The sequence below is a fragment of the Clytia hemisphaerica genome, unplaced genomic scaffold (assembly GCF_902728285.1).
Source record: "Clytia hemisphaerica strain Z4C2 unplaced genomic scaffold, Clytia hemisphaerica genome assembly, whole genome shotgun sequence".
Taxonomy (NCBI): Eukaryota; Metazoa; Cnidaria; class Hydrozoa; order Leptothecata; family Clytiidae; genus Clytia; species Clytia hemisphaerica.
The window spans coordinates 761,867-788,745 of record NW_027103657.1 but is presented as its reverse complement, the minus strand read 5'-3'; the positions used below and the strand labels follow the sequence as shown (position 1 = coordinate 788,745).

Genomic DNA, 26,879 nt, shown 5'->3' with positions numbered 1-26,879 from the left:
TTGTTCTACACGGATAGGAAATGTAAAGCAATTCAATTCAACAACAACAAACTGTGATATGAATTTAAGTTTTTAAGATTTCCATAAGAGTCCCACCTCAACCTATTTCCCCCACCTGAAAGTCCAAAATTTCAGACTCCCACCTGGCTGTTTTGGACTCAAAAATCCAAAACCCCCCCTGCAGAGTAGGGGGGGTGCACACTATGGGGGGGGGGAGGGGTTTAGGGAAAAAAGGAATAGAAAGTTCCGGGTGCAAAATTGCAAAAGTTTTATTGACAATTGAATCATGCTTGATGGTGGCATTGTTATCAATAATTTTTTTAAGTAAAAAAACAAAGAAATATATGGAAAAAGCCCAATTCAAATTTGCAAAAACGGCGACTTCCGGCATACTTTTGGCATTTTCGGCCGGAAAACATGATTCTCAAAAGTCCGAATCGGCCACACTTAGGGCATTGCTGATACACATCTTCAGGAAAAACGATTAAATGAAATCTTGACAAAATGGCAACAAACCGGTTTTGACAGCATATTATCGGCATTTTTGGGCGAAATTTTCTTCTTCAAAAGTCAGGCTCCGTCACATTTTAGGTATTGCCATTTTGCATCAGTGTGCAAAATTTCATGAAAAAATATAAAGTACAGCTGGAGAAATTCAAGAAAAACCGTTTTTCTGGCGATATTCTGCTGTTCTGACGATTTTTAGAAAGTCCCGGCATCAAAAATCAGTTTTATTGACAATTGAACCATACTTGATGGTTGGCATTGTTATCAATAATGATTTTGCGTGAAAAAACAAAGAAATATCAGGAAAAAGTCCAATGAAATTCTGCAAAAACGGCGATTTCCGGTATATTTCTGGCATTTTCGGCCAGAAAATAATTTTTCTCAAAAATCGAACTCGGCCATGTTTTGGACATTGCTATTACGCATCTATGTGCAAAAAATCACTGACTATATAATAGTGTCAGTATAATACTGTCTATCCGGCGAAAATAGGTTGTTCCGGCGATTTTTAAATAGTTCCGGCTTCAAAAATCAATTTTATTAAAAATTAAAACATGCTTGATGGTGGGCATTGCTATTAATAATGTTTTTGAATAAAAAAACAACCAATTATAAGGAAAAACTCCAATGAAAATCCGGAAAAACGGCAATTTCCGGCATATTTCCGGCTAAAAATTGTCTCTCAAAAATCGGACTCGACCATGTTTTAGGCATTGTAATGCGCATCTTTGAGCAAAAAATCAGAAAAAACTAATGATAAAATCTCGAGAAAATACCAAAAAAACAGTTTTTCCGGCATATTTTCGGCATTTTCGGCCGGAAATTTTTTTCTTTTAAAAATCGGGCTCCGTCACATTTTGGGCATTGCCATTTTGCATCATTGTGCCAAAAATTAGAAAAAACTAATGAGCCAATCCTGAGAAAAGCTGGTAACAGACGGACTAACGGACGAAGGGACGAACGGACGGACATCGGTTAATTTATAGGACCTCCAAGGTAGGTCCAATAAAATAGAGATTTCAAAAACTTTTATTTAATTTTTCTCCTCCGACCTTCAAAAAAGAAGAAATAAATAAAAAAACCTTTACTTAAACAGGAAAACAAAAGAAAAGAAGAGAGAAAGAGAGAGGGGGTTAAATGATCTAACACAGCTGTGCCCTATTCTGCCAATGTAAAGATATTTTTATGCTTCCCTTAATGTCAGGGAACTTCCCCATGGAATTTCCCTATCCACATAAAACAAACTAAATTATAAAAACTCTTTGTGTACAGTTGTGTACACAGTTGAATTTTCTTCATTTTTTTTTCTTTCTTTCTTTCTTTCTTTCTTTTGTAATCGCTTTTATTTAAAGTTCTTTATGTGATTGTTAAAATTCAAGAGTAGATATAAAAATAGACATACCAGAAAAGTGGGATGGGGGAACCCTAAAGTGCGAACCCTAAGGGTGAACCCTAAATGGGAACCTATGACAGTCCTTATAAGGAAAAACTCCAATGAAAATCCCGAAAAACGGCAATTTCCGGCATATTTCCGGCTAAAAATGTGACTCCTCAAGCGATTTGGAGTACACAAAAGACCGATCGGCCCAAAGCGGGTAAAATACCGGTCTTAAAGCGGCCGAAGTAAAATCTTTAGCGGCCCATTGTTTGTGAAGAACGGCCTCCAAGCGGGCGAGAGAATTTTTGAAAGGTCCGCTTGAGGCCGCTCTTTTAGCGGCCCTTTTTGAACAAGAGACTTCCAAGCGGCGTCTGGAGCGGTCAAAAGTCCGGTCTAAAAAAGTCCGGTTCTAAAAAACTACTCAATCCTCAAAAGTACAATCTTTTTCAAAAAGTAGAATTGAGGAAACGTCAATAACGTTTAGCATTTCAAAATCTTTCGATATGAGCCATATATGATTAAGATATGTTGAAAAGGTGTATCGATAGTAAAATTATCTATCTTGTGTTGTATCGATAAGGAAGAGACGCTCGTGAAAATTACGAAGAAAGCGAGTTGATAAAACGAAGCATAAGAGACGATCGTGAAAATTACGGAGAAAGCGAGTTGATAAAACTAAGCATAACAGACGCATTTAAACGCTACAAAGAAATCAAATTCAGAAGACTAAGCATGAGAGATGCTTGTGAAAGCAATGTAGAAAACGAGTTATTTGTTGACTATTCTTGTTAAAACATACGAAGAAAAACAAGTTGGTAAAAGTATGCATAAGAAACTCTAGTGAAATTTATGAAGAAAACAACTATGCTTTTGTTACAAATGGATCGGCTCAATAAAAGTTCTTGCTAAGAGATAGGGGTGTTCTGTTTCTTAAAAAGTCTGTTGACGTACTTGTGCAACCTACTATGTCTTTAGACATTTTTGTTTGTAAAAACTCGGACACTTAAAAACACCAAAACACTACAATGACTTCTAAGTTGTATCGATAAATTTTTATCGCTAATTTTCTATTGCTAATTTTGTTATCGTTTTCGATTAGTTTCTATCGCTAAACTTTCATGGATCATTTATTGTTAAACTTTTATAGATAAAGCTCCTATCACTAATTTTTAATCGCTTATTTGGGATCATTAAATTCTTATCGATAAAAGTCTTTCGATAGGCCTATGTATTGATAGGTGTATCGATAGAATCGATAAATTGTTGAGAGCGAAAGTGATCCTTTTCCCATGGAATGTCAAATGTCCACGAATTTCCACGTTGTTAAAAATTTCTACCATATCAAAATAAAATCCAAATGATTTAAAACTGCAAGAAGAAAATTTCAGTTTCCAATTTCACAACACACGGCAACTCGTTTTCCAAGAAACGAACTCAATGTTTACATTTTCGAAAACGAGGCTAAGTAAAAGTAAGTAAGTAAAGAAATCAATAGCGGCCATCGGGACGAAGCGTACCGGGCATTGGACCGCTCGGGCCCCTTTAGCGGCCTCGAAGCCTCTTTGTTATGGCCGCTTTTCATGATCGGCCATGCATCGGCCTCTTTTGATAGTTGAACGGCCTTAGCGGTAAAAAGACCGGTCCAATAGAGGCCAAAGAGGAACGGCCATTAGACCGATCGGACTTTTGTGTACTCCAAATCGCTTGGGGAGTCACAAATTGTCTCTCAAAAATCGGACTCGACCATGTTTTAGGCATTGTAATGCGCATCTTTGAGCAAAAAATCAGAAAAAACTAATGATAAAATCTCGAGAAAATACCAAAAAAACAGTTTTTCCGGCATATTTTCGGCATTTTCGGCCGGAAATTTTTTTCTTTTAAAAATCGGGCTCCGTCACATTTTGGGCATTGCCATTTTGCATCATTGTGCCAAAAATTAGAAAAAACTAATGAGCCAATCCTGAGAAAAGCTGGTAACAGACGGACTAACGGACGAAGGGACGAACGGACGGACATCGGTTAATTTATAGGACCTCCAAGGTAGGTCCAATAAAATAGAGATTTCAAAAACTTTTATTTAATTTTTCTCCTCCGACCTTCAAAAAAGAAGAAATAAATAAAAAAACCTTTACTTAAACAGGAAAACAAAAGAAAAGAAGAGAGAAAGAGAGAGGGGGTTAAATGATCTAACACAGCTGTGCCCTATTCTGCCAATGTAAAGATATTTTTATGCTTCCCTTAATGTCAGGGAACTTCCCCATGGAATTTCCCTATCCACATAAAACAAACTAAATTATAAAAACTCTTTGTGTACAGTTGTGTACACAGTTGAATTTTCTTCATTTTTTTTTCTTTCTTTCTTTCTTTCTTTTGTAATCGCTTTTATTTAAAGTTCTTTATGTGATTGTTAAAATTCAAGAGTAGATATAAAAATAGACATACCAGAAAAGTGGGATGGGGGAACCCTAAAGTGCGAACCCTAAGGGTGAACCCTAAATGGGAACCTATGACAGTCTTACATATACACATATCAGTCTTTATGTGTACATTTTTATGTTTCAGTTTATTTTCAGTGTTTTTTATCCATAGACTCTATCTATAACAACATCTTGCATTTTATTCTTTTGTCTTTAAATCTAAAAATCGATACCTTAGGATATTTCACAAAATTTTATTTTATTATTTCCTCCGATTTCAGATTTTTAAAAAGAAAATAAAAAAAAATTAAAACATTAATTTAATTTTTATTTTTTTTCCATCCTCCTGTCCAAAACTTTTCCTCAAAATGTCCGTAAACCAGAAAATAAAAAAGTAATTGCCTAAACTATCAAAAAGTCTATAATACAATGTCACATTTACTGTAATATTTTAAAACTACAGATTCAAAACAATGACGAGAAAGACTACATTATTACTAAAACTACACATCAGTGTGTTATTGTTTTTATGACTTCATGATTGAAATAGGGTCTTTTTTCACAGGATACGTTTGTTGAAAAATTATTTTCAGTTTAAAAGCCCTGTATGAAATACTCTGTGTTACCCTTTTAAATACCACTGTAATACCCCTATGTTATTAAGTCCAGTTTTATTTTTTTATTTTTGTTATTTTACCTTGTGAAAAGTTGTATTGAGCAGATATCTTTATACTTTTTCCAGGAAGATTTTTTGAAGCTACTACAAAAGTATTACAAAATCGAGTACAAATGACTTTTTTTATCTGTCTTTTAATTTTTCCAACAACCTCTTCTTTGACATTATTGTTATGACTCACTGGCAATAAATTCTAGGTGAAATGTAAAGGTCTTATCAGTTTGTTTTTTAAATTCTGTATTAATAATGGAGTCGTCGATTTCTTATTCATTTTGAAATTTCTTCGCTTTGCGAAAACAGAATGCTCGTTCCGCAACCCCTTTTATGTTGAAAATTTTCGAAGTCCACAAAAGGGTTGGAGACTTTTCTTAGCAGACACTCAAAGTTTCTTTGTTTGAAAGATGCATTTGTCTTAAAATCGAAATTATGAACTATCATTCAATCTATGGATATGTTTTATAAACCAAAAGCATTTCTGCTGCAAGATCTCATTCAAAATATCTCTCAATGAAGAGAAAGACTTCGTAACCTCAGTTTTCAGCATTCAAATTTTTGTTATTGGTTTACTCAGGTTTACTTGGTTGGCTACTCAAGCAAGGAAAAAAGAAGTGAAAGAAGAAATTCAAACCACTTCATCAAATCAAGAGTCATGAGTTGACTGGAAAAGGAAGAAATTAATGTAATGGTGTCCTTTGGTTCTGTTTGGTTTGGTTATTTTGTTGATACAAGGTAAGCAATGATTTATAAAATATAGTCTCAGTTTCTTTGCATTTTTTGCTCTTTTAATTTTCTTGAGGATTTCAACCCCTTTTTATAATATCAGAGTATTATTTTGTTTTACAGAAAAGCTATCTTTATGTCCATTATTCTCCTAATTCCTTTCCAATAAATCTTTGAAGTGGAAAAAGGAAAAACCGATTGATTGCTGTCCAGTTCACATCAAAATCTTTCTTAAAAAGTTGACAAAAATTGACAATACTTCCTTCCAGAAATATTGATAGAAACCAACCAACTACCCCTGTCTCCTCTGACCTCTCTGGTTACCCTCCTCTCTGTAGAGTTCTTCTCACTTGAGCCTTTCTCAGCATTCATAACTGTTCACAGGAAGAGATCTGTCTAGCTGAACATTCTTGGATTGATTTTCTTTTATTTCATTTTTAGGACACTGCTTTGAAATATTTTTAGGCTTACAAAATGCAAAATGAAATGTGACACGATGTGACTTGGTGAGCTTTGAACCCACCTTTCTTCAAAAAACCTTTGTCTGCTATCAGCTCACGCGGTAATCTTTGCCCGTTGCAATTCTTAGATAATGAATAAGAGAGGTGTGCTTAGCTAAGCCGTGCTTGCAGGCGATAAATTTATGTTTACTTATCTTGTATATTTAGTGGTATTTATCCAATGAAAATGATGTTGACAAAATATGCACAGCACTGACAAAATATGCACGGCATTGATTATGACATCATTAAATATGTCAATGTCGATTCAACGCCCATTAAAGAAAATAATTTGTAGATAGTTCTTTTTATCTTAAAATTTAGAAATACAAACAAAAAAAGAATCAAATTTAATATTTGTTTACTATCTAGATTATATTAGCGTTAGAATACGGTAAATTTTCACGAAAAATATTTCGCGATGGCGGTATGCCCAAATGCGCCCGTACGGGAAAGTTACAATTTTTAATTATCAGGAAATCAGGGAAACCGGTTCACAACGTGGATAAAAAACGTACGGAATGAAACCTGACAGAAGGTTTTCAACCAGATTTATTCAGATAAAGCTATAAGAGGTTCATTACTTGTGGATTTTAAAACCTACATAAGCAAAAACGAAAGTTGTTGGGAAGGAAAGAGTAAACGCAAGACAGAAGGTTTGGTTGTGTTGATCAGGTATGTTTTTATTCTATCCGAACTAATGGTAAAAAAGACCAAAGAGGTCCTGCAGTTAGTCACACTAGGAAATTAAGCTTTCAGAAAAAACAACATCAGTCATCTACAGGATGTATTTCAACAACAAGGATGGGAGTTACCTGAATCAAGTTCAAGATCCCAAGACAATCAATTAAAACTTGAAAACTTAAAACGAGACAAAATTACCGATTGCGAACGTGCAGCAGCCAAATATCAACCAACCAAATTTTGTCATTCAATTCCCAAGACAGCTCTTCGATTTTTAAGGCTTGTTTATACGCTAAAATAAAAATAATTCCGCACATGTAAATGGGTCATTGTTTGAGGTCTGGCAAAATTTCCGGGAAAAAGCCTATCCGGCGGTGCGCGGATCTAGGTGGGTTCCGCCTCCCCTGTAGATATTTTTCTTGGGAATGAAGTTGCTCTTCAAATTAGTTTTCAAGGTTAGTTTGGCTCAATTTTTTTCATCTATGGCTCAAATTTTAGGCAATTTCTCAAAGTTTTTGAATTAATGTTATTTTCATTAAAAAGCGCCGTGTTATTTTTTCATGAATCCCTTTAGAAGTTTTGCAGTGCAATTTTTTGCTTGAGAGTCAAGTAAACAATATAGGGCTTTCGCAGTATTAATCTTTGATACGCATTTTGGCGGGACGCTAGTGTGACTAACTGTCCTGACTGGGCATATCAAAGGCCGACTATCATTCCTCACCGATGGGAAATTGGCACGCTTCTATACCGTGAGTGGTCCTAAATCCGACAGCGCTGCCTAAATCCGACGTGGTCTTTCAAAGATACAAACTAAAACAAAAAAAAACCTTTTGCTGTGACGCAACGAAAATACCAAAGTGTCAACTAAACTGGGAAATTTGATACAGTAAACCAGTTGAACCAAATAATTAACAATAATTGCTTCTTATACGAAACATAATTTTTTTTGCAATATGTCAAACATCATAAATGATAATAAAAGGTAATTACATTCAGACTTTTACAACTCACACTTTTTAATTACATTATTGACATTTTGACATTATAGCCATCTTGTTAGATGTTTTGAATTTGTTTTGAGAATTCTTGCAATAGTTTTTCGTTCAACTTGGAGAAGGAGTGCTTGTAAACGTAGAATTTTTTTTCATAACCTTTATTTGGGGGGGTCGGAATTAGGCAGGGCTGTCGGATTTAGGACCACTCACGGTAGAGCTCTAGCGTGGATGGCCGCCGATCCGGCATCAGAAACTCAGATAACGAACAAGCCTGCTGTACTTGCATCTTCTTCTTATCGCTTGCTTGTACAATATCAAATCAACCTAACAAGATTGAACGTAATCAAACGTAATCGAAAGGATCAATCAAACGAACGTTATCGATTCAAACAAATGGCAAATCTTGGGTAATATTTGATTGATTCTATTAGGCGGCAATCACAAATATTTTCATTTCGCGTCCTCGCTTGGTTTAAAAAGTGAGTCGGTCGGTCGGTCGTAAAATTTTTCAGGTTATCTTAAATTTGGTCTGTGAGGTGGTTAAAGCGCGTTAACTGAGTCGAAGAGAAATGTTCGATATAGCCGAGCCAGCCAAAACGACCGTGTGTTTGGCGTGGTTTCAATTTATAACCTTTGTTTTGAACACTGTGACCTTTGACACAAAACGAATGCGCTAGAAATTGCTCGCAAAAAATTGGCAATAATAAAATTTTTGAGCGAAGGAAACGTCAACGCAAAAAGTCCGAATTTAGCGACTCTCCGACAGTTAGTCACACTAGGAAATCTAGCTTTCAGAAAAAACAACATCAGTCATCTACAGGATGAATTTGCACAACAAGGATGAGAGTTACCTGAATCAAGTTCGCAAGACAATCAATTAAAACTTGAAAGTTTGAAACAAAATGAAACGTGCAGCAGCCAAAATCAACCAACCAAAATTTGTCATTCAATTCCCGAGTCAGCGCTTCGATTTTTAAGGCCTGGTTTATACGCTAGAGTAAAAATAATTCTGGATATGTAAATGGGTCATTATTTGAGGTCGGGCAAAATTTCCGGGAAACAGCCTATCCGGTGGTGCGCGGATCTAGGTGGGTTCCGCCTCCCCCGTAGATCTTTTTCTTGGGAAGTTTATCTTCAAATTAGTTTTCAAGGTTGGCTTGGCTCAAATTTTTTCATCTATGGCTCAAATTTTAGGCAATTTCTCAAAGTTTTTGAAAATGTTAATTTCATTAAAAAGCGCCGGGTTATTTTTTCATGAATCCCTTTAGAAGTTTTGCGCCACATTTTTTTGCTTGAGAGTCAAGTAAACGATATAGCGCTTTCGCAGCATTAATCTTTGATACGCATTTTGGCGGGACGCTAGTGTGACTAACTGTCCGACTCAATTCTACTCAATTTTCAAGAGTCGGTCGGGCGACGCGAAACGAAAAGATATTTGTGATTGCCGCCTTACAGTCGACAATCGAACGGCAAATCTTGGGTAATATTTGATTGATTCTATTACGGTTGACAATCGAACGGCAAATCTTGGGTAATATTCGATTGATTCGATTACATTTGACAATCGAACGGCAGATCTTGGGTTATATTTGGCCCCTCTAGCTAGCTGGGTCGAGTGATCGAGCTTTTTAAAATTATATCAAAAACAAAACTAGCAAACTACTGACCAAGGCCTAAAAGCTAAATTTTATGATTTTTGAATAATTTAAGATCTGTTACCTGCTCACAAAAGAAACTGCCAGAAATATTGAGTTTAATGCAAGTAGGACATTGAAGTTTGGCTGGTTTTCCACAAGCTGGTGTCTCACAATCAACGAGAGCCGCCATTTTGAATTATATAAAAGTAGGTGTAGAGCGGTCCTTAAAAATTTAAAGGCCTATGTAGACGGTAAATTTGATGTGTAAGCAGGCCTGTATTCTCGATAAGAGTCCATCTACATGGGTAAAATCGAATTCACGTGCATTTGTTTTGATTTTTTTTTCAAACCAGCGTGGTAAGGTCTGGTGAAGGCTTCTTCATAAAGACGAAAGACATGTATCTATTTTTCGGATCCAGTATGCGGGAATAGTGTCAGGACCTGTAGGCGACCTGGTAGGGTTAGGTATGGGTGTGGTTTGGGTGTGGTTACGTATCAGATTAGCTAGGAATTGGGCTATTATCAGTTAGGGTTACAGTTGGAGCTCGAAACAAGCACTCTTTTGTTATTTTCTCTTAATACAGTCTGGTCTGCGGTTTGTTCAATATAAATAGCCGTCAGAAGCACAGATATCTAAGCCCGAAGGGCTAGATTTGCAGCTTTAAGCTTTCTCCAGCAAAAAAAAGTGAAGCTAAAATTTGACTTTTTAAATTTCGTGCCGATGGATAGGATCTAGCATTTTGATTGTTTTCGGAGCGCGATATCAAAAAAATTAGGTGGCAAACGCTATTTCACATCTCTCAAACCGGTGAAATTGCATATTTTAGTCACGTGACTCTGGTAGGAAATCCTTCCAAAGATGAGCTTCACTTTTTGAACAAAGCTGCAAATCTACTCTGTACCAGAGTGTATCTCACGATTATCGTAGCGAAGTACACTCTGTGGTCATTGTCTGTTTGATAAAAATTTTCCCGTACGGAGACCTCTGCGATGAAGTATAATTTTAAAATAAAATGGCCGCCAAAGTACGACAATTGTAAACAAAGGGATGGGGTCCATGATCGAGGGTCACTTTCTAAGCATGTTTTGGCTGCTTTTTTAATGTTTTTGAGCCAAACTAAAAGCTGAAAAGTAACGAAGACATATTCAAAATTGTCTTAACAGAAATTATTTTCCAATTACCCTATTTTTCCATGTAGAGGGACCATGTAGTCCGCCAAAGAAAAATATAAACATTTTAATTACAAAAGTTATGCCAACAAAACAAACTATAGCCACTCTACATAGATCAAATGCCGTAAAAGTAATAAATACTGAATTTGAACATAAAAACATACAGAGATACTCTGAGTATATTCTTTTGCAAAGAACTGAAGTTAAAACCACTTTAAAAACAAGATTCCATAATCAAACAACTTCTCTCTCATGTTCGTGAACTCAAAGATCCAAAATGTAAACAATGAACATTCGATTTGTGCAAAAATAGTTATTTTGCAATAGAATGTCTTCATTTAGAGCTCTCTTTTATTCCAATTATTAAAAAGTAAGAAGCGCCAGTTTTGTTATGAAAACACTTTTTTTCGACACACTTCTATACTTTCTGACAATTCTGACGGCCATTTTATCTTATCGCCTCCGATTTCTCGCAAAACTCCAACAGCACTCCATTGTAGCTGTTGGTTTGAAAAATCTCAAACCAGAAAAGACAATGACAACAGACCCTCTACGGCAATGAATTTTGAAATTAGCCGTAGATATTGGGTTTGTGTACAGACAACTGCAAATCTAGCCCTTCGGGCTTTACAGATATCTGTGGTCAGAAGCCCTATCCTGGCATGAATCCGTGGCGCAGTGGTTAAGGCAATGGGTGTATTCGGCATTCTGTGTCCCAGCATTTTTGTGTCCTCCGTTCAATGGATCCAATTTAGAAAGTTAGAGCAGAGCGCGTGAAATCTCAAGATGGCAGCCACCGAACCGAACAAAAAATTCTAAATTTCACTGCTGGTTTTATTTATGATCTAGAATCAAAAGAGAAAAGTATGCTGGTTGGCCTGGTGTCTGGTTGATGTTATATAAGAGAAAAGAAATATGTGTGGGTGGAGACAAAACGCAGAACGGCGGAATGCCGGAATGCCGGAACCGGAATAGCTGTTCCGGCCGGAATAGCTATTCCGCGGAATATGATTTTTTTATTTTTTTTTTTATTTTTTGTAATAGCTATTCCGCGGAATATGATTTTTTATTATAATAATAATCTTTCTCTTTTATCACCCCTGAGGGTATATCTATGTACATAATCATCCATAATAACCCATTACCACCCATAATCACCCATAATCACCTATAATCAGCAATCGGCTACCTCATGGTATATAAAGGAATGCACTCGTGCACTCGCTTGTGAAGTCATTCTAATACACCTTTCCCGGGGTGTTGTTTGGGATTTTATGTTTGAGTGTTTCCCTTAGATATAACTAAGATAGAACTAGATTAATTATACCTCACGGAAAATTTGACCGGCTAAAAACGCCGTACGACCCGGCAATCGTCCGTACGGGGACGTCCTGCAGCGTACCTTGCGCGGCCCGTAGCCCGACGACCGGTAACAGTGGAGTGATGAAATTTGGCATGCTCCCCCCTTCGATATGCTTGACGTCTCCAGAAAGTTTCAATTCGTGAGACCTACCCAGTCCGGCGCTAGGGGAGGGGGTCATTCACGGTCCCGTACGGGTCCTTTACGGTCTCATACGTCATAGCGCCCTTCCGTCAACTTTTCAGGACTTCAGACCTATTTTTTCGGAATCTGCACCCAAAAAAACATGAAACATCAAAACCTGGATAAAAATTTTAAAGGTGACTTTGACCCGCTTCGATCCGGGGACCTAACCCCTAATGCGTGAAACCAACGCTTTAAACCACTGGACCAACTTCTAGCCGTGCTTTACAGAAATTTTTCAGCGATGTCATACCTTCGTTAGCTTGACTTGGCCCAGATGGAAAAAAATATATAATCATATTCCGCGGAATACAAAATATAAAAAAAAACATTATTCCGCGGAATAGCTATTCCGGCCGGAACAGCTATTCCGGTTCCGGCATTCCGTCGTTCCGCCGTTCAGCGTTTTGTCTCTACCCAATATGTGTTGAATAAAAAATCACTAGAAATATCTCGAGAAGATAATGGAAGAAGTCAAAAATAAAAGATGAGTATATTGTTTGTTAATTTTACCATATTGTTAAACTTTTAGTTTTAATGGTCTCTTTGCTATGTCATTTACCATATGATGTTCTAATGTGGTAAATCTAACATGCGCTTAACATAGTAAATTAAAGCTTTTTGATTGCCAATAAATTGCCTTGCTTTTTATTTTGCTCAACTGCTCAAACAGTCAAAGTTTTTCCCCTAGTAAAAATCTCCTTGGCTCTTATTATTGGCCATTCAATAGGTGGAACAAAGGATTATGGGTTTTTTTTTTCATTTTTCAATCTTCAAAGCTCTTCTCACATGGCATAGAAAGTTCTCTTTTTCATCTGTGCAGAGCAGAGGCATTCAACATTTTGGACTATTTGTCTGTGTTAACTTCAAGAATTGGTGGAACTTTTTTAAAAGTTGTTTGCATACTGTGTCCATGCATAAAAAATTTTGTTTTTTTCTCTGAGAAATGTCTTGCCACCCTTTCTTTGGTACATTTTAAAAGGATATGAAGGTAAGAAAATTTTTTTTCCAAATATGAATATAATTTTCTAACAGAATAAAATCTGAGAAAAGTTTTATTCAATTTTGTTATTGACAAGCTGTCCAAACGTCAGAGTCTTATTAGGTTTCTTTTAAATTTCAGGGAAATGTTTCTACTTTTCTCTCTTGTCTCTTGTGACGCATAGGATAATTAAACAAACCCCGTGAAAAATCTCTTAGATGTACCCCAAGCAGGTAGCTCTTACTAGAAGGTGAAATTTTGGACAAAAAACCTAACATTTTCAAGAACCAGATCAAAATGACCCTTCATTAGAAAGCTAATTGATGGAGAGAATTTAAAAATAAAATGAAATCAAGTTTTTGAAAATTTGGGGTCTGGAAGTGAATTTTGATTATTTTTATTTTTCATAAGGCAAAATGGCCATATTCACCTTTGAATCACTAGAATCGCCCAAAACTGCCTGTTGCCAACGTGAAACCTCTGAAATTAATGATGAATTCTAAATTTTTGTCACTTTTAGCCATTTTTCGACCAAAAACTTCAAACAAAGCCTATGAAACCTGTTTGTAACACTCTAATTTTGTACATGAAAAGAGCATTAAAAATTTTAAAAAGTGAAATTTTGTGGTTTCGGGATATTTTCATTTTGGGGTTTCGGGATATTTTCATTTTGGGTTTTTTTCTATATACCTCTGCTCTAGGCAAAAGCTAAGCTTGAAAGCATGATTTGGTAGCAAACTCCCTCTTTTTAACCAATCCTTTAAGAATCATTTTATAATAATGACTGAAATACTTAAAAACCCGATTAACTTTTGTGAGATGAACTTTTGTTAGCTTCACAAATTTTACCCTTTCAAAATTGCTCGTTGGCAAAAGTTTATCATGCAAAGTTTATACAAAAAATTTGCCAGTTAAAGTAAAAAAGAACCTTTACTGTTTGCTTCTTTCTTGTTTTTAGAACTGGTGTTCATAATGAATGGTGATCAGGAGATTGAGGATTCAGGAAGAACAAACATTCTTAATGATTCAACTACGGTAAGAGTAATTAATTAGACCTTAGATCTAATTTTTTTCAAGTCTGATAACTTTCAACAAGTAAAATTAAATAAATTCCCAATTAGCTTGTCATTGACTGAAATTTTCTTTTGCTGTTTCTTGGTAAAAACTTACCGTGAAACCTTATAAGTTTCTTATTTCCGCACTAAGATTCTTGGCCAGTTTACAACGGAAAATGGCTAAGTCCGGTTAAGCAAAAAAAAAGTGAACCAGTCTGGCTGTTCATAAGTTTGCCTTTTTAACTGATTTCATATTGATTTGCCAGCTTAGTATCTTTAATTTTTTGGCCGGTTAGCCCGGGGAAAATAGCCAAAATATTCCGGAACGGGACCAAGAATCTTAGTGCAGAAAAAAGAAACTTATAAGGTTTCACGGTACTCAACTGTCTTTGTATTTTTGTAGGCTGAAGATACTGTTACTGAAAACCAGGAGACATCTAAGCATGGTGAGTGTAGAAATATTTTTTGGGCCTTGGGGTAGGTATAGGACTACAGTAACCTTTGATTAAAGTAACCTTTTTCTGTCCCTTTTTTATGGTTTGAAAGGATTTTTCAGGGATTAAATTTTGCAATTTTATGTTTTCAAAATATGTTGCAGAATAATTTCGTGATTTTTTGTGAATTTTTTTACCCAATTTAATACCCTTAAAATAAAGGCTTTTCCTAAAAGATTTTTTATAAATTTCAAAGAAAATTTAGGTGTAACCACTGCTTTAACTTATTTTTGTAACCGTAAATATTTGTTCCCTCAAGAACATTGATTCTGTGAACATTTAAAGCAAATTTTTATCATTTTCTATAGTTTTTATCATTATATATCCCAACATACATGTCTTCTGTGTTTCTCTTAGCCCGGCGTGACCACCTGGGTTTGTCTTTTGGATTTGTTTTGTTTTGTTTTTTGTCTGTCTCATCCGTCATTCTTGTCGCCTTTATTGCAATAGTCTCCACAAAAATTTTATTACATACATACTTACTTGTTATATTTATAGTCAGTTATAATGTGAGTATATCTCTTTTGACGAAAAATAGGCAGGGCAGCGTCCGTTAGTGGCCAAAAAGGGCACTTTTTCTAGTGTTTTTCACTAAAAAGGCAGTTTTTACCAAAGTTTTAGTGATTTCAGGAGGGGCAGCATCCGATGACCGGATGCTAAAAGCGCACAAAAAATGGTCTGCAAATCAAAATTCAAAATTTTAAGCCATTTTTCAATTTTTTTCAATTCTCAAAATTGTGATCTAAAACTAATATTTTTTAAAGTAATCAAGAACAACAAGAAATCATTCAAATCCTCACCAAAAATTTGGAACAGGGCAGGTCGATTTGAAAAATTTTGAATGTTTTTTGTCCAATACCTAGGAAATTGAAAGAAACAGGCGAATTCACAAACTTGAATCCTTTGCATCAACATCAACACATTAACATATTTTTTTTCCTCTAGATCAACAAATGAATTTACTATAATCGTACTGATCTTCCCTTTATGATTTTATAAAAATTTGTGTTTAAAGTTTCTATTGATTTCATCACAGCCTTTTTATCTCAAAATAAAATAGAGATGTTTCATTCAAAAAGCAGATATCAGATTAGTTTTCATTGATGAAAACGTAAAAGTTGGCAAAAGAAGTTTTTTGGATCGTGTTTAAATTCAAATTTTGATGAAAATGCATTATTTTGAAAACATAATGTAAAGTGAAAAACTTTTTTCTGGTTTGATGTGAAAACAATAAATTTTTTACTTTTAATCATCGTAAACACTTTTGATACCATAAAAAGCAACTTTTCTAGGAAAACGAAACTGTCTCAATGTTACAGGCCACTTGATTGCAATTGTTGTGTTTTCAAACAAAAACAAAAGAATGGATGAAAATGGAACTATTAAATGTACAGTAAACAAGATTTAAAGCTAAACACACTTTTTTTTTGTTATAAACTCAATGCTCTCTCTTTTCTAAATTATTTGTCAAACTTCATGGTTCAATTTAGGTCCCTTCAAAAGTGAAATGGACGAGTCCCTCTACCTGAAGATCGTTAAATGTTTAAGTCTTTTCCATTGTCAAGACTCTGGCATTGTGTGTGATGAAGAAAAAGACACCCTGGCAAATTTTTACAAAGATGAGAAAAGAAACTTTTTCATTGAAAAGAATACCAAAAAACCAAAATTCGAAATTGTCATTGAAAATGGGTGTGTTCAAAAATTTGAAGATGGTTGTCCGATGCTGAAAGTGAATAAATATCATCGGAAAACAAAAATGACTGAAACGAAGATTCTTGTTCCAAAAGAGAAGGTAATTTTAAAAAACCTGGAACTACCTCAGGAAAAATGTTAACAGGATTTCAAATTTTAGCAGGTCTGGTTGCAGTTCCTATGAAAAGCACACTTTTGGCAAGGTTATGGATAGAGGAACCAAAATCACATACATACAAATTTAGTTTGAACGCTATGGTCTATTTTTCGGACAGAGTTTCTTAGCCAAAATCATTCGGGTAAATATTTTTAGAACTTTCAACTTGAAAATTTTGTCATATTGTACCTGAAATTTCCCAAAGGGGGGGGGCAAAAGAGAAAATCAAAATCCAGAGGGGATTTCAAAAAAGGGTGACCAAATTTTTCTGGGGGGGAAGAACTTTTCAACTTTTTAACAGAAAGTCTTCTGACACCTTTTAGTTTTTTTTTACATCGAGAGACCAACTTTCTCAAGTGACACATGATTTTTATTTAGATTTCGCAATTTATCTTTTAAAGAAGTTCATTTTGGTGTGTAATGCAAATTTCAAAGGTTTATAAAAATTAATTACCCGGATCCAGCTCGTGAAAAGGGGGGAGAGAGTTTTTTCAACATTCCTGGAGGGAAAGAATTTTTTCATTTTCAGGGGGGATTTGACAACTGGGGCAGTATAAAATTTCTGGGGGGAACTGACCCAGGAGTAAACTATGAATAAGGGCCATTGTTAAAAGGGTTGGCATAATAAGGGCAAAAATTTTCCAATTTTTACTTAAAAGCAACGTTAATTTTTGACCAATTTTTCTCAATTTAAAGGATTTTAGGCAAAAAGAAAATCATCCTTTTTTTACTCTATTCAAAATTTGACAAAAATCAGTGTGATTTTCAATGGAATTTTAAACAGTTTAAATAAAGCCGAAAGTTAGGCTGTGGTGGAAGGAATAAGGACTGGCATAAAAGGGGTCGTTGTTAAATTAGGGCCGATGTAAAAAGGCTGATAAGGTATGTGATTTTGGTACCTCTTTTCATTACATTTCGGAAGAAAATGCATCAAGTGCTTTGACTAAAAAAAAGATCAAGCTTATTTTAAATATTAAAAAGTCATTAATAATATCATCAAGGTTTTGTTTTTTCTATCATCAAGGTGCCCCTTGTCTTGAGAAGGCTACACAATATAAATGTTGGTGGTCGTATTCAAGGATGCCGTCCAACAGGCCGTGACAAGTTGATCAAAGACTTCAACAATGAACATTACTTTCATGGCATCAGAAAGTGTGTCATTGAATTTCTAAAAAACTGTTCAACATGTCAAAAAACTGTTTCATTGCCTCACATCAAAGCACCACCTATCCCAATCCGGACCTATTTTCCACATCAACGTTTACAAATGGATCTCATACAAATGGCATCGAAAAGAAAAGCACACATGATATTGAATCCCTGGCGATTTTCCTACATTTTGTCAGTCAAATGCTGTTTTTCAAAATATGGTTGGCTCTTTCCTCTCAGAAACAAAAAGATTAGTGGTGTTTATTTGGCCATGAAGTTTCTTTGTGAGAAGGAGGGTTTTCCAGAAATAATGCAGAGCGATAATGGGAAAGAATTTGTTGGCAAAATTGTAAAAGAGTTTTTTAAAAGTCATGAGGTGCGAATCAAACACGGAAGACCTAGGCATCCGCAAAGCCAAGGTCAAGTGGAGAACCTTAATAAAACAGTAAAGAATCATTTAAAAAGACTCCTATGTGAACTTGATAAGGAACAACAAGGAAAGATTTGGCCCCTACTCCTTCCTGGAATCGCAACAACTTACAACAACAGCTACCATCACACCATTGAGGACATTCCTTTTCGATTGTATCATAACCGTGAGCCAAATCAACTCAAACATTATGTTGTCCCAGATGATTATGACTGGTGTCTACAAACTGGAACAAAAAATGACAAAAGGAAAAAGTGAGTACTTAATAAAGACTAATTACTGAAATTTGTACACTGTACTGAAGGTAATCAATGTATTAGAATACTGTATTTCGGGAGGGAGAAATGGTGCCTCTAGCTGATGGAGATGAAAATATTCCAGACGAAGAAGTAAATGATGGCAACGTTATGAATTTGACCAAAGTGCTAAACAATGTTACTGATGTCGCTGCAAGAGCCAGGGAAGCTATCTACAATCATCCTGATTCGCTGCGCAACAACAAGAAACTTGATGTTTGCTCTCTTATGTCAAGGTAATTTTTATCTTTCTTACTTAAACTTGAATTTGAAATGAAGAATACCTGAAGGGTTATGTTATAGATATTTTAAAAAAATAGACAAAATGCATTCCATAAATATTTACAAAAATTTTATTTTTCATTTTTTCTGTACAATTAAAAAAATGAGACCCTCATGATGAGAGTATTTCACCATAGGTACTTTTTAGCATTGGACAATGAACTATCAGCGACGTTGTCTTCAGATAATGAGCTCACTGACCAACTATCACTTCAGTCAGATAAAATCATTGAAGATCTTCGAAAACGTGGGTTTGGTTTTTTTATGTATGGTGCTTGGGCTTGGGAAAACGCAAGACGGAATGTTCTACCATCTCATTTGATAGAGTTTGTTAAAGTTCACCACCCATCCTTTATGGTAGATCACAGTTGCATTGATTGTTTCCAGGGCTCAGATTCTTGCTCCCACGAATGCTGTTATTTTAAGGCGAAAGACTTTGCTGAAAGAACAGGCTTGCAAGTGGTTAAAAAGAAAGGTGAGGCTTAACGGTTAACTTTTCTACAGATCATTTTTGTTTGAAACTTTCAAAATAAGACTCAACTATTGAGAAGTACTCAAAATAGTTAATATTATTCAAAGGAGGTTGTACCCGCTTTGCAGTTTTTTCCAAGAGCCAGTAGTTTAGTTTTTTTCTGTGTATAGGTTACACGGTCTACTAATGAACAAAAAAAGACGAACACTACTAACAAAAAATAATAGCCTTTTCCCCTCCGCTAGGCACCACGTGATATCGAAAAAAAGTTTTTAAATAGAACTACCCAAAAAAACATTAAGAAAAGATATAAAAGATGAGCTATTATTGTTTGAGATTAAAATAGTTTAAAACAGTGCCCCAGTAGCTACGACTGATAACTGCCCCAACCAGTCTAGAATATTATGATACAAATTTCATATATATTTTATCTAGTTTAATCCCTTCATTGAATTACAAATTCTTATTTTTAAGCCAAAAAAACAGCAAAGCCAACACACGATGAAGCTGAGGTTGGCTCTTTCCTCTCAGAAACAAAAAGATTAGTGGTGTTTATTTGGCCATGAAGTTTCTTTGTGAGAAGGAGGGTTTTCCAGAAATAATGCAGAGCGATAATGGGAAAGAATTTGTTGGCAAAATTGTAAAAGAGTTTTTTAAAAGTCATGAGGTGCGAATCAAACACGGAAGACCTAGGCATCCGCAAAGCCAAGGTCAAGTGGAGAACCTTAATAAAACAGTAAAGAATCATTTAAAAAGACTCCTATGTGAACTTGATAAGGAACAACAAGGAAAGATTTGGCCCCTACTCCTTCCTGGAATCGCAACAACTTACAACAACAGCTACCATCACACCATTGAGGACATTCCTTTTCGATTGTATCATAACCGTGAGCCAAATCAACTCAAACATTATGTTGTCCCAGATGATTATGACTGGTGTCTACAAACTGGAACAAAAAATGACAAAAGGAAAAAGTGAGTACTTAATAAAGACTAATTACTGAAATTTGTACACTGTACTGAAGGTAATCAATGTATTAGAATACTGTATTTCAATGTGTTTATATCACCAAATCTGATCAAAATCAGAATAGGTTTGTATTACTTGGAGTTGGGTTTAGATGATTGACAGGGTTGACAGGGTTTGCAGGAAAAACTATTTTTTACCATATTTTTCATAATTTCCAGGGACAAAGAAGACAATGATATTGGTAATAGTGATGAATGTTATGAGGGTGATGATGATTTTGATGAATCGAATGATTCTGACGATGAAGATATACCTGAAGAGGAGATCCCACCCATAGCCCCGGAAGAGGAGATGATGTCGTTGAACGATTTATTGCAATCTTGTGCTAGTGCTTCTCTTTCCAGTGGATTTCTATCCCAGAAAAGAGATCATGAAATTGATTCTCATGAGATCGATGATGTAGATGAAAGAACAGTAGATGATTTTGGCACAATCAACTTTCAGGCTTCTTTATATTCATTAGCAAAGAATGCAGAATGGTTACGGTATACTGCATTAGAAAGTACTGAATACACGATTCATGCTAACTTCAAACAAGCACTTGGACCTTTCAAGAAAAGTATTTTTAAAATTGGACAGCGTGTTCTTTTCCGTAATCCCGATTTAAATAAATACACTTTTAAAACGTTTTCATTCGACAAGTTGAACTTAATTGGCACTGTGAAAGAGGCATCTGGTCACACATACAAGGTTGAGGTACAAGAAGGGGAAACAAAGGTGGTAAAATCAGTATTCAAGGGAGAAATGGTGCCTCTAGCTGATGGAGATGAAAATATTCCAGACGAAGAAGTAAATGATGGCAACGTTATGAATTTGACCAAAGTGCTAAACAATGTTACTGATGTCGCTGCAAGAGCCAGGGAAGCTATCTACAATCATCCTGATTCGCTGCGCAACAACAAGAAACTTGATGTTTGCTCTCTTATGTCAAGGTAATTTTTATCTTTCTTACTTAAACTTGAATTTGAAATGAAGAATACCTGAAGGGTTATGTTATAGATATTTTAAAAAAATAGACAAAATGCATTCCATAAATATTTACAAAAATTTTATTTTTCATTTTTTCTGTACAATTAAAAAAATGAGACCCTCATGATGAGAGTATTTCACCATAGGTACTTTTTAGCATTGGACAATGAACTATCAGCGACGTTGTCTTCAGATAATGAGCTCACTGACCAACTATCACTTCAGTCAGATAAAATCATTGAAGATCTTCGAAAACGTGGGTTTGGTTTTTTTATGTATGGTGCTTGGGCTTGGGAAAACGCAAGACGGAATGTTCTACCATCTCATTTGATAGAGTTTGTTAAAGTTCACCACCCATCCTTTATGGTAGATCACAGTTGCATTGATTGTTTCCAGGGCTCAGATTCTTGCTCCCACGAATGCTGTTATTTTAAGGCGAAAGACTTTGCTGAAAGAACAGGCTTGCAAGTGGTTAAAAAGAAAGGTGAGGCTTAACGGTTAACTTTTCTACAGATCATTTTTGTTTGAAACTTTCAAAATAAGACTCAACTATTGAGAAGTACTCAAAATAGTTAATATTATTCAAAGGAGGTTGTACCCGCTTTGCAGTTTTTTCCAAGAGCCAGTAGTTTAGTTTTTTTCTGTGTATAGGTTACACGGTCTACTAATGAACAAAAAAAGACGAACACTACTAACAAAAAATAATAGCCTTTTCCCCTCCGCTAGGCACCACGTGATATCGAAAAAAAGTTTTTAAATAGAACTACCCAAAAAAACATTAAGAAAAGATATAAAAGATGAGCTATTATTGTTTGAGATTAAAATAGTTTAAAACAGTGCCCCAGTAGCTACGACTGATAACTGCCCCAACCAGTCTAGAATATTATGATACAAATTTCATATATATTTTATCTAGTTTAATCCCTTCATTGAATTACAAATTCTTATTTTTAAGCCAAAAAAACAGCAAAGCCAACACACGATGAAGCTGAGCAGGAGCAAGAAGATGAATCCAACCAGCAGGTATAAATTTAAACTTCAAAGTGTTAATTTTATTTGAAACCTTTTTCTGATATGTACAAATTAAGGAAACCGATTAACTTTCTGATTGTAGGTTGAAAATGTCTAATTTTGTTTGAAATATTCAACTCCGTTAACATCATTTCATGAGATACATTTTTTTGTTTTATTTTTTAAAGAAACACGTTTTCCTCAGCAGGTTCAATGTTTCTTAAGAAATCATCGATTTGAGCAGCTCCTGATTTGAGTCTAAAATGTTTCTTAGAAATGTTTCTTAACTTAAAACCACTTTTCCATACTTACCATGTCTCGGAAACATATTTTTGCAACCTGTTTTTTAGTTTATAATTAAACTACGTAACGTATAAGAAATATGTAGGTTTCAAATTTTTTTATAGCCCGAATTAAACTCAACAAAACGCAAACGAGGTATTCAAACAAATTACTATTTTCTGGAATTTTTTTATTTATCTCTGTATAGATTGAACAAATATTCGACGAGAAAAATCGAATATCAAAAATTATTTTGATGATATTGGACGAAGCGAAGCTGATATTTTTTCGAATTTTTTTTCTCTCTTTTGTATAAAAAAGATGCCAATTTCGAAATTTTCTTTTCTCTTATCACTTTAGTATGTTGTTTTGATTTTTTTTTAATGACCAATAACCAGAAAAAGATATCTCGGCGTCGGATATCTAAAATTAGGACATGGCATTTTGGTACATTGAACCAAAACCCAAGGTCTTATTCTCACCGTAGATGGATCGCCTGAATCAAAGAACAAGAAAAAGAAGCCACAACCAACAAAAAAATCACGACCAACGAAGAATTCACAACCAACGAAACCAGCTAAGAAGGCTCTGAATTCAATAAAAAACGTGGACAAAAGTAAGTCGGAAGTTTGATAAGTCAATTTAGTTGGAGTGAATTGGAACCCTTTAAGGAATTTATATATGAAAAGATTTTGACTCGTTGCTAAGAGAAATTGTTTTTATTTTAACCCACTCAGAATTATCTTTCTAACGAGCAGCCATTCGTATTATGTTATGAGAATTAAATCTCAAAATATCCTAGAAGATTTAGATAGTGCTCGAATATCATGAAAGATGAAAATATCGTGAAAAAACTTTGGATAGAGTTAAACACTCAACCATTTTTCTACAGAAAAAGGACCTGTTCGTCTAGCTTCTACTTTAACGGTTCCTTTGTCAAACAATACTTTATCGAAGAACGCACCATTGGCCAATTTCATCACCAATCAACGGCCCACACATTTTGTTTTGCCGAATATCGTTGATGGTAAGTTTTTTTGTTTTGAATAACAAACTATTTTATTTTAGCATTATTAAACGAAAATACCTTACCCAGAGGAGGAGGGTACTTGGGCCAAAATCGGTGCTGGGTATTACAGACCTACACCTGCCTACACTATTGTTTTAGGGAAAGATACCAGTAATAGTGAAGATCAGCAACACCAAACAACGGAGCCGACTCGTTCACCAGGACCTGCTATGTATATTCCATCAAAAGGTTTTTTTTTGTTTTTCAAAAAGTTTCTCTACTAGGTCAATTTGAAAGATTTATAAAAAAAACAATTCGAAAAATTAAATCAAATTCATCAGAATTCATGAATGACTTTTAGTGCCTTAGTAAGTGCGGCATAACCTCCATAAAATAAAGAAGTATCATTTTTCGTGATAAGATATATGATATATACTTTCAATAAATCTAAAACCTTGTGGATTTTTGGTGTTTCTTCCGTGAAATTTTTCTTGCAATTTGCACCTAAATCGAAAATAGCTAGTTTTCACCTCAATATTTTCTTTACTTTTTGAAAGATAAACTTAGTGATTAAGGTGATTGAATCGCTTAAGCAACTTCTAATTTTTACTTTCTAGATTTCGTGGAAAGTGAAATAAATGGTGCTACCAATAACGCAACCGAAAAGATGTATGATCATGATTACTGTGTTAATACTGATGGTATGTTCAATTAAGTTTTCAGTTTAGTTTTTAATTTAGTGACCCTGTAGTGTTAATGATTTCCAACCAAATTATTATTTTGGTGTTCCAATTTTCTAAATTCTATTTTCTAATGCTAGCCTACCTTTTCTGCTCAAACTTCCTTCCTTTAAACTTTTTACACTATTGTTTTAGGGAAAGGTACCAGTAATAGCAAAGATTACCAAACAACGGAGCCGACTCGTTCCTCGGGACCTGCTATGTATATTCCATCAAAAGGTTTTTTTTGTTTTGATTTTCAAAAAGTCTCTGCTAGGTCAATTTGAAAGATTTATAAAAAAAACAATTCGAAAAATTGAATCAAATTCATCAGAATTCATGAATGACTTTCAGTGCCTTAGTAAGTGCGGCATAATCTCCTTAAAATAAAGAAGTATCATTTTTCGTGATAAGATATATGATATATACTTTCAATAAATCTAAAACCTTGTGGGTTTTTGGTGTTTCTTCCGTGAAATTTTTCTTGCAATTTGCACCTAAATCGAAAATAGCTAGTTTTCACCTCAATATTTTCTTTACTTTTTGAAAGATAAACTTAGTGATTAAGGTGATTGAATCGCTTAAGCAACTTCTAATTTTTACTTTCTAGATTTCGTGGAAAGTGAAATAAATGGTGCTACCAATAACGCAACCGAAAAGATGTATGATCATGATTACTGTGTTAATACTGATGGTATGTTCAATTAAGTTTTCAGTTTAGTTTTTAATTTAGTGACCCTGTAGTGTTAATGATTTCCAACCAAATTATTATTTTGGTGTTCCAATTTTCTAAATTCTATTTTCTAATGCTAGCCTACCTTTTCTGCTCAAACTTCCTTCCTTTAAACTTTTTACACTATTGTTTTAGGGAAAGGTACCAGTAATAGCAAAGATTACCAAACAACGGAGCCGACTCGTTCCTCGGGACCTGCTATGTATATTCCATCAAAAGGTTTTTTTTGTTTTGATTTTCAAAAAGTCTCTGCTAGGTCAATTTGAAAGATTTATAAAAAAAACAATTCGAAAAATTGAATCAAATTCATCAGAATTCATGAATGACTTTCAGTGCCTTAGTAAGTGCGGCATAATCTCCTTAAAATAAAGAAGTATCATTTTTCGTGATAAGATATATGATATATACTTTCAATAAATCTAAAACCTTGTGGGTTTTTGGTGTTTCTTCCGTGAAATTTTTCTTGCAATTTGCACCTAAATCGAAAATAGCTAGTTTTCACCTCAATATTTTCTTTAATTTTTGAAAGATAAACTTAGGGATCTTCTCAAAAATAAATTCGCTTAAATAATCGAATTTAAGCGAAAAATTCGCTTAAAGAATCGAAGTACTTCGATTATTTAACAATCGAAATTCGATTATTTAGTCACCTCAGTTCGATTATTTAGTCCCCTCAGTTCGATTATTTAGTCCCCTCGGTTCGACTATTTGATCTTATGATTCGATTAATTAATCCTTTTGATTCCAAAATATAATCGAATTTTTTCCAAAAGATAGTCGAATATCGGTTATTTTTTCTTACGTAGATCGAAAACAGCGCAAACAAGCCTTTGTCTACTGTGGATTTGAAAGACAAAAGAAAAAATATTTTCAAAAAGCCGTAGTCAAATCAACCAATGACTGCATAATTCTTCTTACCTTTAAGGATTTTTGATCTACCAAGGGGCATCATAAATTATGAAATGATAGAATAATCCTTTTGTGAATCACATTATCGCATCATCTTTAAGTTTCTTAATGTTTGGATAACAATTCCACGATCTCTCCACGATAAAGTACTTCTTTCTTTTTCTATCTTTTTAATTTCCACACACTTTCCTCTGTGATCAACCTCTCAACACAGTTGCTTCTTATGTCTTTGTTATTGTTTTTCGATTCGAAAATAGCACTCCATCGCTGTGTTCATGTTCAAATCAAAAAGGGCAAAACAAAAAAAAGATAAAAGGATAAAAGGGAGAGCACTCACAAGATCAAGAATACGTCATTACGTCATATAAAAGCAGGAAGAAAACAATCTTTTGCTCTATTGTTCTGTTCGCAAAAGTCAATCATGGCATTTTGATTGGTCAATGCAACATTTTTTTCTTACAAGTTACGTCATGCTCTATTATTCTGTTTGCAAAAATGGATTCGAATTTTACATCCAGGTTTTTTTTAATGGCTAGATAAGAGATCGAATCATCGCGCAGAATTATTGATGTTGTTGCACTTTTTCTCATCTAAAAAATGAAGTCGTTGCATTGTTTTTCGCGTGAGTTCTATTTTTTGCCAATCAAATTGCGTCACGCATTCGAAAGATTCGAAAATGTTGCAATCAAAACATTGAATTCATTTGTGAGTTTGGTTTTGAGAAGAAAACATTTTCTAAAAATTAAACCTAAAATATTGTGATTTTATTCATATTTTGTATTTTTGAAAAGACTTTGAAACAGAAAGTTATAACATTTATTACATTGAGATATGGTTGTAAGAGGTATGTATGTATGGAAATGGAATGCTTTGTTTGCTTCAGTTTTCACTACAGACTTTCCTCCCTTCGAAATTTAGTTTTCGATGGGAGCCTTTATTTATCTAAACTTTGTTTTTATCAATGGTGATTCATTTTTG

At 34.6% G+C, this 26,879-nt stretch overlaps 2 protein-coding genes across 2 annotated transcripts in view; one reads left to right on the top strand and one right to left on the bottom strand.

Moving 5' to 3' along the window:
* The window catches only part of LOC136803264 (methionine aminopeptidase 1-like), a 36,486-nt gene extending 26,782 nt beyond the window's left edge, over nt 1-9,704 (bottom strand). The window contains exon 1 of the mRNA XM_067059993.1: nt 9,597-9,704. Coding sequence (XP_066916094.1) covers nt 9,597-9,704 — 108 coding nt within the window. The remainder of the gene's footprint in view (nt 1-9,596) is intronic.
* A 1,692-nt stretch (nt 9,705-11,396) lies between these two features.
* Nucleotides 11,397-25,258, top strand: LOC136803263 (uncharacterized). The gene is made up of 17 exons (XM_067059992.1): nt 11,397-14,247; nt 14,671-14,713; nt 16,252-16,553; nt 17,635-18,721; nt 18,905-19,242; nt 19,714-20,214; nt 20,428-21,201; nt 21,385-21,722; nt 22,194-22,261; nt 22,657-22,687; nt 23,019-23,147; nt 23,424-23,558; nt 23,700-23,789; nt 24,158-24,241; nt 24,416-24,499; nt 24,870-24,953; nt 25,128-25,258. The coding sequence occupies exons 6-17, from the start codon at nt 19,802-19,804 to the stop codon at nt 25,256-25,258; spliced, it is 2,361 nt and encodes a 786-aa protein (XP_066916093.1). The 5' UTR covers nt 11,397-14,247; nt 14,671-14,713; nt 16,252-16,553; nt 17,635-18,721; nt 18,905-19,242; nt 19,714-19,801.
* The last annotated feature ends 1,621 nt before the right edge of the window (nt 25,259-26,879 follow it).

Bases quoted from the DNA above. Each gene is read 5' to 3' on its own strand.
- LOC136803263 (XM_067059992.1), top strand. From the start codon at position 19,802: ATGAAGTTTCTTTGTGAGAAGGAGGGTTTTCCAGAAATAATGCAGAGC. The intron at 21,723-22,193 runs GTGAGGCTTAAC...CTTATTTTTAAG, and splicing joins GCAAGTGGTTAAAAAGAAAG to CCAAAAAAACAGCAAAGCCA. The intron at 22,688-23,018 runs GTATTCAAACAA...TTCTCACCGTAG, and splicing joins CTCAACAAAACGCAAACGAG to ATGGATCGCCTGAATCAAAG.